This window comes from Anolis carolinensis, chromosome 4 (assembly GCF_035594765.1).
Source record: "Anolis carolinensis isolate JA03-04 chromosome 4, rAnoCar3.1.pri, whole genome shotgun sequence".
NCBI lineage: Eukaryota > Metazoa > Chordata > Lepidosauria > Squamata > Dactyloidae > Anolis > Anolis carolinensis.
In genome coordinates, this window is record NC_085844.1 from 51,767,563 (window position 1) to 51,781,975 (window position 14,413).

Here is a 14,413-nt window from a genome sequence, read left to right on the forward strand (position 1 = left end):
CTACAAAGAGTAACAATTTTTAAAGCACAAAGTATGCAAAATTATAGCTATTGTTTCTAGTTTTTGGTGATAGGTGATAGCCATTGTCAGGTCCATACTGCATGAAGAGCTGACTTTCTGTAGATCTTATCACTGAATTAGAGGGAATAGGTGAAATTCTCAGCACCTTATCCCTACCATAAAACATGATGTTGTCATCTTTGCCCTCATAATCTTGGGTAAATCAAACATTTCAGATTTGATTTATTAAAAATGTTGTAATCAGAATTATTTAATATAATCTTAACAGGTGGACCATATTTGAGAACAATTGGATTTATAAAAGAAACTATAGTGACCCATTCTGACTTTCTAAGTAATAACAGATTGTAGAAGATTTTTTTCACTCGATAATTTTCATCTCAATCTTATTTCTACATTAATTCCTTGACAATAGAGAATTAATCACACTCTTTAGTTAGAAGAGCTAGTTCATGCTGTCGCTTCAAGACCATCTTCTTACGTTTTTGGCCATGCTAGGCTTAATGTGGAGACTATTCATGTGAACCATTATCTGCAATAGGCTAATAGTCTGCAGTAGTCTTCTGCTGTTTCCATGATGGCAATTGCACTATTTCAGTCACCTGCTGTTACAGAAATAGCAGCAGCTAAATATACAGTACTTAATTAGAGGCACCAGATCACACAAACAGTGCCTCTGCATGAGCATGTCCTGACGGAGAGACTGATGGCAGCCCTGCATTCCCAATATTAGCTCTATGTGAACTACTATCATGATGATGCAAATGATATATATTACTTTTTTTTTATCTTTCCAGAAGATTTATATTTTGACTTTCAATACTGGTTTTGATTTGTCTGTTGTTAGAAATCTCTGCTAAAACAAGTTAGCTTCAGGCTTGTAGAGCAAACCAAGACCATAAAACATTTTGGCAGAGCAGGATGGAAATTCCAGGCATCAATTAGTGAATCTTTTTCCCTGAATAGATCCAACAGACTTGTAATGTGCATAATAATAATTGTTATTATCATTATTATTATTGTTATTATTATTTTATTTTTTACCCGCCTCTCCTTGTGACTTGAGGTGGGTTAGAGAATAATGAAAACACATACACATTGTAAAGGTACCACAAATACACCTATTAAAATGTATTTTATAAAAAATACATATTAAAACATATTTCTATAAAATACAAATTTAAATACACAAAACAGAGATTAAACAAAGGACACAAGTTTAAAAGTCATGCTTTGTCTTCTTCCTCTTGCAGATATTCTTTATTCTCTGTTTTATTTTGTTATGCCATGTTAGATACATCTTGTAGTGCAGAGGTGGGCAAAGTGCAACCTTTGTGCAGTTCCTGAACTTCCTGAAAGGCTAAGTTGGAAAGTTGCTCCCCAAACACACCTCAAAATGTAGTTTCTCCCCTAAACCCCCTTAAAAATGACCTGCAGATTGGCCAGAATGGCAGACATAAGTGACATTAAATTATTACTGTCATGCTGAAATGTACTAGTATGGACTGCTGAGCACATATTGGAGGGAAAAGGCTCCTGTGCACTCTGTAGTCACCCACCCTGGTGCAATTATTTTAGACTAGGACTCTAGGGTACTAGGGTTCAAATCCCTCCTCAGGCATAAAAAGCCCCCTTGTGAATTTGGATGAGTGCCACTCTCTCAGCCTCAGGGGAAGAAATGATACATCTCTGAATACCATAAAAATTATCAAGAAAACCTTAGGATACTGATAGGGTCACCTCAAGTCAGACTTAACTGGAAGGAACATAATAAAGTATTAATATAGGTTATATTTTTGCTATTTTGAGTTACCTATATTAGTTCTAATTTCATTTACATTTTAGTAATGCAGAGATTTTTATAGTATTTATTTTTGCGGAGAAAAGTCAGAAGTTCCCTTCTCACAAACGTATCACTGTGTACCGTGTTTCCCCAAAAATAAGACAGTGTCTTATATTAATTATTGCTCCCAAAGATGCACTAGGTCTTATTTTCAGAGGATGTCTTATTTTTCCATGAAGAATTCACATTTATTGTTGAACAAAAAAAATGAACATTTATTATATACTGTATAGTAGTTGTCATCACAAACCAGCATAACCAGACAAACTGTGAATCCTATCGAGAATTTCTTGTTACTACCATTATTTCCATGTACAACACTCTATGGTACGTACATTTACCAATCCTGCATGCTCTGGTGTTCTGTTTGGTGGGCATGCTTCCAAACCAAAACTTTGCTAGGTCTTACTTTCGAGGGAGGCCTTATATTTAGCAATTCAGCAAAACCTTTACTAGGTCTTATTTTCAGAGGATGTCTTATTTTCAGGGAAACAGGGTAGTAGTGTACAAACTTTAAGAAACACCTCACCTGGGCATATTAACTTGTTCATCCTGGTTCCCATGACAGAACCTGTTGTTTCATGCTCAGATTCTTGTTAAAGTCCTTGCTGACCTGTGGGACACAGAAATGAACCATGTGATTGGCTCTATAGTGCCTAGGAACTATCACACTGATTAGAGTCTAACTAGCTGCCTATTATGCCAGAGTAATTTAAGTAATGAAGCATCAGCTAGAATATAAGTAGAGGACAACTTAGGATGAATCCAACTGAACATAAACTGACCGAGCATTCTTCAACCTAGTGTAGTCTAAATAAGTTTGATTGTAACTGTAGTGAGTTATCCCCAGATGCTACATCCTAGGTGTAGACATAATACTGGAATGTGTGCAGACCTAATGCCAATATTCTTTTCTTTTTCCTTTCTTGCATGATACCACCTAGTTGAGATAGGAAATAGGAGATAGGGACTGATGGCTGAATTTAGTGGTGGTGAATAACTTGTTCAGAAAGAGAGTCTCTGGACTGGGAAGATTTTTTGATAGGTAGCTCAATTCCAGATATTCATGGCTGACATGCACTATGAAAGTACATTTCAATTTCAGTTTGGCCTCTGCATGGTTTTAAGTTGAATCTTCCTTGGTAGCTCAAGTAATCATCAACTAGGTACAAAACAGAGAGAGTGGGACTTCAAATACTTTTGGACCTATTGATGGCTTTTGATACTATTAAATGTGGTATCCTTTTCTACATCTTGGATAGGATGGGAATTGGAGGCATTGACTTCACATCTACTTTAGATGTTCTATCAATCTGGGAAGAATTCCATCTTCCTCCTAATGTTTGGCATTGAAATGAAACCATTGAATATGGTTAGTGAGAAATTTGGAGTGTTGTATTCAGTTTCAGCACTGATTTCTTTTTTTTAAAAATCTAATATTGAATTTAAAATGGGTGTCTGACCGGAATGGTACCTGACAAGGAAGAATAAACTGAAACTCAATTCATCATAGTTGATAGATAGTACTGTGTGTCCATATATATTGTATTTTGCCTGTTCTAGGTGGAATTGTATTTCCTCTTTATAGTTAAAACTCAATGTCCAGATGTTAGATTTTAGATTTCTTTAGGGATGCCCAGTGGCATCTCTAGCATAAAATGGCAACAAACTTCAATGTGTTCTCCAAAGGTGAAATTGGTGCATTCCTGTCCATTCTTTGCTCCATGGTGCTACTGACCACCATCAGAACTCCCAGCTCCACACAGCCAGCCAGTCACTTTAACTCCTCACTTTATGGAAGTGTTCTGGTGATGTTTTGTTGTCCTTTTTTTGGAAATGAATGAGCTATCTGAAGAATAGAACTTAGTTCATATTGGATAAATCTACACCTATCTGCAGGGATGATGGTGTAAGGTAGGAAATTGGCTGTCAGTGGCAGCAGACAGCACCACGTTGCACCTTGGTTTTAATGACAAGATCCTAGTGGTGACACAGTTGGCAATGGGCACTTTTTATTTCCAGGACTCTTGGCAGGAGGCTAACCATTCCGGTCTCCCTCGTGTTAGCCCTGCTTCTTTCCCAGCTCTGGTTGGCATGCCAATTGCAGCGTCTCTCGAATAACTATAATCTCATCATAACTGCTCATATCTTGTTAACACCCTGATCAAACTACAATGATGCTTTATGTATGAGTCTGCCAATGGAAAGTGTGTGGAAGCCAATTACTCAGAGTAACTATGAGCTGCCTTGTTGAACATATTCTGGCAACACTGAAATATTGTTACTAGTATCTTAAAGTTTTTGCATTGATGGAATGAAAGTGGTTGTTTTAATCTATGAAGCCCTGCAAACTCTGAGACTACCAACTGTGGTAATTTCCATTAATTTGTATATAACAAGTGTAATTTGAATCTGACATTTACAGATCATCAATAAATGCTCTTGGGGATAAATATGTAAAAAGATGGCTTCTGTATACATTTCATATTGACTGATGTCCCGTGCACAAATTAGTGATGTCCAATGGGACTGTTTGACAGTAGACATTGGGCTCTGGATTTATTCCTATCTCTCTTTTTCTCCTCCCCACTAAATAGGAGATTGGTGCAATGTTTAGTCTATGCCACTGAGCTATGCATACACAATCCTGATGCTGGGCCCAAGTACATACCACTTGTTATGACTATTTGGATACTTTCAAAGCAAAATGTCATCATTCATCCTGCACCTAAGACAAATGAACTTTTATTGCTCTTTGTTTCTTCGCTGTGCTATGAGGCTTGAAAAGGGTTATTTAGATGAGACTGAAATGCAAAAACTAATAACAGATTGAAATAAGCTTCTTTATTGGCCAACCTTATCGTGGTTTTTAGAATTTTAAAGTACAGTTGAAGTTGATTGTGATAGAAATAGAACACGTTACACAAGGGGGTTGAAATAAACAATTTACTCTGTTATTAAGGATGACCATGCTTAACTGACTTATTGCTTAACATTGTTCAGTCTCTTGTTATGTGTTCAGCCAACCTTAACTCAAATGAAAAATGGTTTATTCTACTCCCTTTCTGGAAACATTGGGAAGAATGAGGCATATGCAGATTTTCATATATATGTCATGAGTCTAAAAGCAATTCATGTTGGGAGTCACTGTGGGACTGATTCTGAACTTGTGGATTGAAGTTATCCCAAATTTACATTTGCTAATTTTGATAGTGCCTGCTGCTGTAGCTGGTCTGTTTGTTTTCTTTCAAAACAGATTATAATCATTATTGTATTGTAAAAGGCAGTCTTGGTGTGACAACTGAAGATAAATTGGGGAAGGAGCTACTACCACATGCCCTTTCTTATTCCTTATGAATGTGCAGTAAGATGACAACACCTTCATAGCTATTCCTCAGCTCTTTTTTCTAAAGAAAATGAGGAGTTTCTCTTGCTGAACAATGTACTGTTGGGTGGCCAACTTGCAGTATATCTGTCACAAGTAGTGATAATTCAAAGTATTATCCATGCATAACTCAGAAGATGAATCTAGACAGGTGTGCAGTGTTCATATCAATGAAAAGCAAAGATTGCAGTCCTAACAATTCTTCTCTAACTTGGATTAAAACATGATGTAGCAGGAAGAGTAAGTCTTCCTACTCTTCTTGCCTCCCACCCATCTCATATCATTTTCCACCTCTTTATCCTGTTGTTGTTCTAGCACCGGGAGAGGAAGGAGGAGAGCCCTCCCTCACCAATGCCTGGCATACTATTTATCTATGCCAAATGGATGGGATTCTGGCAAATGTTCCCCTATGTTAATGGCACTAAAATATTACATTGTCTTGCACTAATTGCTTGTGCCATTCCAGATACTAGAAAGGGAGAGCAAGACAGAAGCCAAACCTTTCTTTTGGCATTACTGTTGCCATTAGCGCAAAAACAAATATAACTGCAGAGAAGAGTGCATGAAGGAAAGAGTCACCAGACTCCAATGTGGTCCAGTGACTGCATATGAAACAACCAAAATTGGTTGCAAACTGGTTTCAAATGGCACAATTTTTTTTTAATTCATGGAATTTCTGATAAAGCACTCTTCATTCATTTTAACTTGTTTTAGCAACAATCCTTAACACCTTTCCTGCTAAATAGAAGGAAATCCCCAATTTATTTGAGTTTAGTTTCTGCAGATGCCTTAAATAAGTTGCCATATTAATATTATACAGGCAAATTAATTTGTGAAGAAGATACACCTTGATAATGTATACTATTTTTAAAAATGCACATGGGCATTCGTGCTAAAGCACCCTCTACAGGAGTATTTTTATGAATAGGTAAAGGTAAAGGTTTTCCCCTAACATTAAGTCTAGTTGTGTCTGACTCTGGGGGTTGGTGCTCATCTCCATTTCTAAGCCAAAGAGATGGCGTTGTCCGTAAACACATCCTAGTTCATGTGGCTGGCATGACTGCATGAAGCGCCGTTACCTTTCCACTGGAGCAGAACCTATAGATCTACTCACATTTGCCTATTTTGAATTGTTAGGTTGGCAGAAGCTGGGGCTTACAGCTGGAGCTCACCCTGCTCCCTGGATTCAAACTGGCAACCTTTCAGTCAGCAAATTTAATCCGCTGGGCCACTAGGGGCTCCATGTTTTTATTAATAAGAGTATTTATATCAGTATTGGTCTCTCTTTGAGTGTACCCAAATAATTCTGTGTTGATACCATAAAAATAGGGGGCCCTGGTGGCACAGTGTGTAAAAGCACTGAGCTGCTGAACTTGCGGACTGAAAGGTGCCAGGTTCAAATCCCGGGGTGGAATGAGCACCCGCTGTTAGCCCCAGCTCCTGCCAACCTAGCAGTTCAAAAACATGCAAATGTGAGTAGATTAATAGGTACCGCTCCGGCGGGAAGGTAACAGCGCTCCATGCAGTCATGCCGGCCACATGACCTGGAGATGTCTATGGACAACACCGGCTCTTCGGCTTAGAAATGGAGATGAGCACCAGCCCCCAAAGTTGATCATGACTGAACTTAACATCAGGGGAAACCTTTACCATTACCTTACCATAAAAATGCAGCATAGTCCTAGAAATACCAAGTGAGTCTGCAAGATAAAAACGGTCATAATATGGTGACACATTATATTGGGCACATGTGTTGATGTGTAACATGCGCCTGAGTTAAAATTCCACATCACAGTAGAATGAATTGCCTTACCATCGTTCCCTATTTAGATCTGTATCACTTTCCAGGCTTTGTGTAACTCCTATATGTTGAATTATATGTAAAATTACTATTAAAGCATCACTATCCATCTAAAGGTCTAGGTCTCCCCTCCCTTCTTCCCTTGAAACTGTGTTAAACCCATTAGAGTTACAAAGCAATGTGCATTCATCAGGTATAGCAATGGAGGCCAGGGTGCATATTATGGCTTTTACTGCATATGAGACGTTGCAGTCCTGTTCTTAAGAACTGCCAGGCAGATTGGGAATCACGGTCACGGTTAATAGCAGCGAATTGCCAGCTCTTGATGGGTGGGTAGTCACTCTTTTCAGTGGCTGCCCCCTGGGGGAGAAGGTAGAAAAACAGAGGGAGGGAATTAGAGTGACTTTGCACACTTGAGCAAGTTCATGCCGCTGGATCAGTGGCAAGCATTGGCAGGGCTCCACTCTGGGGAGGCTCTCAACAACATCACAGTCTCATTTTTACCAATTGGTGTTGCTATAGCCAGTGGTGCTCAGAGGGAGAGCAGGGGAAGGAGGGGTTGTGGAGGCGAAGGAGGGAATCCAGGGGACTGGGCTAAATTAAACAACAAAAGTCTTGTATAACGAAGTCGAGTTCATTGTCTGACTATGAGTAAAGTGCTGTTAATTATTACAGACGTATTCAAATTTTAAGGTTTTAATGTGTGATTAAAGACCTGCCTGACAAACTGTCTGCACAACCTTAATTTTTCAAGGTTCTTTGGGTGTAGAATGGCTTATAATAATGATTTTGACTAATACGATTTTTGACATGCAACTTTAATGCTTAACCTTAGTACAACTCCAGAGCATTTCATGTGTAGTCAACTGTAAAGAGTGATGATTTAAAGGGATAATATGAGAAAAAGGTCATTCTAGAATGAACCTTTAACAAATTGCATAAAGGAAACTTATTATTTCACAAGTAGAAGTCTGTGCAGCCTTTCTGATTATTTTTTTTCTGCTTGATTCAAAAAGTTGTTGAAACATGGTAGGGAGAAGAAACAAAAAGGAATGAAATAGAAAACTGCAAGCTCTGAACATTCTCGTGATGGTTATGATTTTGTTACTCCCCAATAATGTGGTTATTCATCTTCTCTTTTCTTTTGGGTGAAGAATTCGTTCCAACAAGAAAATGCTTTTATTGGTTGGAGGATTGCCTCCTGGACCTGACCGGCTACCCAGCAATTTGGTTCAGTATTATGATGATGAAAAGAAGACATGGAAAATACTGACAAGTAAGCAGTTTATTTTATGTTGAGTTACCTTGATGAATTTTAAAACATGGCTAATCACATCAGACACTTTATCGATTTGCTTCCCAACAGAGATTTGTTTGTATATTGCAGAAGATTCACAATAGGAGAATAAATTGAGATTCTGGGAGACGGTGCTTTTACAATGGAGTATGCCTAAATTAAAAGTGGCTTAAAATCATTTAGTAAGTTTTTAAAGACAAACTTGCTAAGTTTTCTTAAATTAACCTCCTTCCTTCTCTAGATAGTGTGGTGTTTTTAATACATTCTATATTGTATGTTGCAAGAGACACACCAACCAAAGCAAAACACCAGTCCCATTGTTTTTAATAGGAGAGTTAGGCATGTGCTTCAATCACCCTCCCTGAAATTAAGAAGATATAGAGATGTTTAATATTAGCAGTCTCCATTTATATTGTATTCTGGAATTCAGTGGTACTGAATATTTCATTGCACTGTACTCTTTTTACTTCTCTCTGTGGCGCAACGGTGGCGCAGTAGGTTTAACAACTGTGCTGGCTGAACTGCTGACTTGAAGGTTGGCAAATCGAATCTGTGAGAAGGGGTGAGCTCCTGTCTGTCAGGCCTTGCTTCCCATGCGGGGACATGAGAGAAGTCCCCCGTAAGATGGTAACATATCTGGTCGTCCCCTGGGCAACGTCTTTGAAGACGGCTTAGTCTCTCACACCAGAAGCATCTTGCCTCAATTCGTTTCTGACACAATTAAAAAAACTTCTCTCTGTTGTATTTATTCTGATATCCAGTTTCCCACACCGTGTCTCACAGCACACACTGACATATTCAGGTATCAGAGGGTTGTGTCAGTTAGCATATAAACTATATTGATAGCCTCTCTTTTCAGATTTTTTTCAACTGCTTTCTTAAAGGACAACTTTGTTTTACAACAAGCATTTTATCTTGAGCTTTGGGAATTTATTGTTATATTGGTTCTGGTTTCCACTTTAACTTAGTCATGGAATCAAATAATCTCTCCCCCCCCCCCCCCTTTTCAGTGCAGTAGTGTGTGTATATACTAGTCCCCTTGTGGGAAGACTAGCTGCATTGGTCAATAAAACTAAATTTTGAACTGTCAGAATTGCCTAAAGCTGTTCAGATAAAATTATAAATGAGCATTTTTGATCCATAAATCAAAGCCGTACTTTCAAAGCTAGACAACTGGTGAAACTTATATTTTCTGATATGAATGCTTTTTCCTTGGCAGCTTCATGCTAAGAGGACACTTTACCTGCAATGGTGCAAACAGAAGCTTGTACAAAATACAATGCCAGAGAAGAAATAGGACAAAGCACCAACGGCTACAAATGTAAAAAGTTGCTAATTGCTCTTATGACACCTAAGGGCCCTTCCGCACAGCCATATAACCCAGAATATCAAGGAAGATAATCCATAATATTTGCTTTGAACTGGGTTATCTGAATCCACACTGCTATATAATCCAGTTCAATGTGGATTTTATACAGCTGTGTGGAAGGAGCCTAAGTGACACCTCTCAAAAATAGCTATTTGGTTTGGGGGGGGGGGGGGCAGTTTCTAGACTGTATCAACAGTAAAGAATTATAGCAGTTCAATACCACATTGGCCCTATCTACACTGTCCATATCATTGATTTTCTGAATGCAGATTATCTGCTTTAAACTACACTGCTACACTGTGAGTCTACACTGCCATTCAGAAGCTGGATGATATGGGCACTTCACAGATATCTGCTGACCACAGAGAAAGCCGGAAATGATTTTGTCCAGCTCTGCCTTCCATCTGTAGTCCTATGTACTTCCTGAATATCTTTTCTGACTGGTTGGCAGTTCAGCATTGGAGTTGGCATGGGAATCGATGCAGAATAGTAATAATAATAATAATAATAATAATTTTTATTATTATTTTATTTCTTACCCACCTCTCCTCACAGCTTGAGGCGGGTTACAACACTGCTAAACACAAAATCAAAACATAATCATTTATCACTCCATACGATACACACATTAAAACATATTTCCATGAAATACATATTACAATACACAGAACAAAAGTTAGACATAAAGTAAAAGTTTAACATTCATCATTAGAACTGTCTTGTAGGCTTAATGGAAGATATGGGTCTTCACTTGTGACAGCTGATCTGAAATTGTGACAGGTCCTTTGGGTGGTGGTTGCCAGTCAGATTCTGGAAGGCTAGAGCAGATACACACACACACACACCCTCAAGAGGATCTCAGTGTTCAGGGCGGATTGTACAGGAGAAGGTGATCCTGTAGGTTACCTGGACCATATAGGGTTTTAAAGGTCAAAACCAACACCTTATACTTTTCCTAGAAACTAATTGGCAGCCAGTGGAGTGACTTTAGAATGGGTGTAGTATGCTCACTCCTAGATGTTCCTGTAATCAATCTGGCTGCTATATTTTCAACCAACTAGAGTTTCAGAACTTGGTACACAGGTAGCCCAATGTAAAGCACGTTGCAGAAATACAACCTTGAGGTTACCAGCACATGCACTACTATCTTAAAGTCTTCCAAATCTAGGAAGGGACACAGCTGGCGTATCAGCCAAAGCTGACAGTAAGTACTCTTAACTATCACATCTATTTGGGCTGACGTTTGGAGAGACAAATCCAGGAGTACAGTGTTCTCTCACCACTTTGCGGTTCACTTTCCGCGGATTCGCTGTTTCGCGGTTTTTCAATAAACTTTAAAAGACTATTATAAATAATAAAAAATTACAATTTACAGCCTAAGGAAGGGAGAAAGATGAAGCCAAAGGGAGAGAAAAAGAGCCCAAGTGGCAACAAGAGGAGAATGAGGCGATTTATCAAGAACATGATTGGTTGATAAAGACTTAAAATAGTGTATAACTACTAAAATAATGTATAAATATTAAAATAAATATAGTGCCCCTACTTTGCGGATTTTCACTTATTGCGGGTGGTCCTGGAACCTAACCCCTGCGATAAGTGAGGGAACACTGTACTCCCAAGCTGTGAACCCAGTCTTTCAGGGGGAGTATAACCCCATTCAGAATTGGCTGCCATACTTCTCCAGATTAGGACCCTTGATGGCAAGCACCTCTGTTTTGTCTGTATTCCATTTCAATTTGTTTTTCCCTCATCCATCCCATTGCCTCCTTTAGGCATTCATTCAAAGGAGACATGCTGTCCTTTGTTTAAGCTGTTTTTGAAGGCATGGAGAAATTTATTTGGGTAACATCAGCATACTGATAATTTTCCACCCCATGCTTATGGATAATCTCTCCCAGCGGCTTCATGTAAATATTAAAGAGCATTAGGGATAGAATGGCACCCTATGGGACACCACACAATGGCTCCTTTTTTTGAGGAACAGCTATCCCCATGCGTCACCATCTGGAACATGCCTGAGAGATGAGGTACAGCCGGAACCACTGCAGACAGTGCCTCTAATTCCCAGCCCCTCCGGGCATTCCAGAAGGATACCATGGTTGATGGCATTGAAAGCCATTGAGAGGTCTAGAAGCACCAACAGGGACTCAAACCCCTGGTCAGTGTTGAGATGATCATCCACTAAGGCGATCATAGCAGTCTCAACTCCATATTCTGCTCTGAAGCTGGTTTGAAATGGGTCAAGGAAGTGTGTTTCACCCAAGACTGCCTGGAGTTGGAGGGCAACTGCCTTCTCAATCAACTTGCCCAAAAAACTGGAGTTAAGATACAGGTCTGTTGTTATTAATGTCCAGGAAATCCAGAGAGGGCTTCTTCAGCAGTGGTCTAACTACTGCTTCTTTTAAACAAGATGGAAAATTTACCTCCCTGAGAGATGCATTAATAATGTATTGTATTTGAGATTAAGCTGCATCTCCTCCCTGGATGACCAGCCAAGAGGATCAGGGATCACGAGAGCAAATTGTCTTCCTTACTTGCCCCATCAGCTTATCCACACCAACAGTACTCACCAATTGAACCTGATCCAGTGCAATCCCATTCAAAGAGTTGCTGGACACCACGTAGTTGTTTTCTGCTCCAATGACAGGATCTAAGTCAGATCTTATGCAAGAGATTTTATCTGCAAAATGGTTGTCAAAAACATCACAGTGAGCTACCAAAGGTTCTAACAATTGGTTCAGAGGGGAGGGCGCCTGGAATAAGCCTCTCACTACTCTGAACAGCTCAGCTGGATGTGAATCTGCAGACGCAATGCCTGCAGAGAAGAAAGCTTTCTTCACTGCATGCATTGTCACCTTATAGGAATGAAGGTACCCTCTAAACCATGTTTTGTCACATAAAAGTATATTTTTCTGCCATCTGTGCTCTAGTTCTCATCCTTCCCACCCATGTCATTTTCCTGAGAGTCTCTGTGTACCAGGGAGCCTGTTTTGTCATGGATCGGAGAGCACTTTTGGGAGCATAGCCCTGGTTAGATTTTGATTATCGACCAGGGATTCAACAGGATCGCCAGTGATGCCAGCCATTGAACCCTTTAAAGCCTCCTGGATTCTCAAAGGTTCCATTTTAATAGGTCGTCCACCTCAGTAGGGGTGGGTTGTTGCTGTGATACTAGCCCTGATACCAGTGATCTGACCATGACAGCTCGGAGGTACAGTAGAGTCTCACTTATCCAAGCTAAACGGGCCGGCAGAAGCTTGGATAAGCGAATATCTTGGATAATAAGGAGATATTAAGGAAAAGCCTATTAAACATCAAATTAGGTTATGATTTTACAAATGAAGCACCAAAACATCATGTTTTACAACAAATTTGGCAGAAAAAGCAGTTCAATACGCAGTGATGTTATGTTGTAATTGCTGTATTTACGAATTTAGCACCAAAATATCACGATATATTGAAAACATTGACTACAAAAATGATTTGGATAATCCAGAAGCTTGGATAAGCGAGGTTTGGATAAGTGAGACTCTACTGTATTGATAACCTCTGCCCACAGATCTGTATGTTCTGAGCTGAAAATCACATCAGGGGTATGACCTACCGAATGCGTTGGTTCTGAAGGAATTGGGATAGGCCCATATATTTCATGGAAACCAGGAATTCCTGGGCTGCACCTGTTAAACTGTCCCCCAATGGTATGTTGGAGTCACCTAGAAGCAAAAGTCTGGGTGACTCCAGTAACACCTTCAAGACCAGTTCTGTGAGCTCAGCCAGGAAGTCTTTTAAGCAGCAGAGTGGATGGTACATTAACAGAATTCCCAGTCTATCCCTGGTTTTCAGACTCAGGTACACACCCTCAATGTGATTCAGCTTCCTAGTAGGTAGTCCCTTTGGGAAGATAGGACAATCTACAAATAAAGTTTTATTATTATTTATTATTATAATCTGGTCAGATTAAGATGGTCTTTATAGACCACAGCTACCCCCCCCCCCATTTTCCCTCACCTTTTCACTGACACAGTACCCAGCTAGGAGGGCCTGGGTCCAGGTTGGGGTACTATAATCTCCCAGCCAAGTTTCAGTGAAGCATGCCAGGTCAGCTTCCTCGTATTTGAGAAGATAATAAATTATATGAGTCTTATGTTTCACTGACCTGGTATTACTTAAGAGCAACGTGAGATTTTGTGGGTGGTTTGGCTCACTCTCCAAGTTGTTCAGGCTGGCAGGGTGACTGAAAGGTGAGATAGGTATCAAGCGCCTCTCTCTCCTTCCTTATTCCTCTATAAGGACATGTGACCCTGCCATCGCCATATCTCCCTCTGCCCTGTATGACTTGTATTGCCACCCAAGGTTCTATATACATTTAATTTAAAACAAATAATAAAGGGCAAAAAAGACATGCAAAAAAATAAAAACATAAAAGACAAATTATGAGGCATTAATGTAACAACACTTAACAAGTAATTTTAAAGAGGGAAAGTGACAGAAATAATCTCTCCCCACTTCTGCCTCTAGTATGGAGCATGTGTTGAATTCATTATGCCATGATTTGGAGGGAGCCTTGTTTTGTTAGAATGACCAGTCTAGTTCCAACTGAGTATGTTTACATTGGGAAGTCTTTTTAAAACAAGCAAACTATGTTTAAAATATGATTCTGATAATAACTCTGTTTCTGTCAGATGGCAGTAAATGCT

The 14,413-nt window shown here is 39.4% G+C and overlaps 1 protein-coding gene across 3 annotated transcripts in view; it reads left to right on the forward strand.

Moving 5' to 3' along the window:
• Positions 1–14,413, forward strand: part of klhl14 (kelch like family member 14) — a 76,057-nt gene that overhangs the window by 17,417 nt on the left and 44,227 nt on the right. For all 3 annotated transcript variants that reach the window (XM_062980411.1, XM_062980409.1, XM_062980412.1), the window contains exon 3: positions 8,205–8,326. In XM_062980411.1, the coding sequence (XP_062836481.1) occupies positions 8,205–8,326 (122 nt within the window). The remainder of the gene's footprint in view (positions 1–8,204; positions 8,327–14,413) is intronic.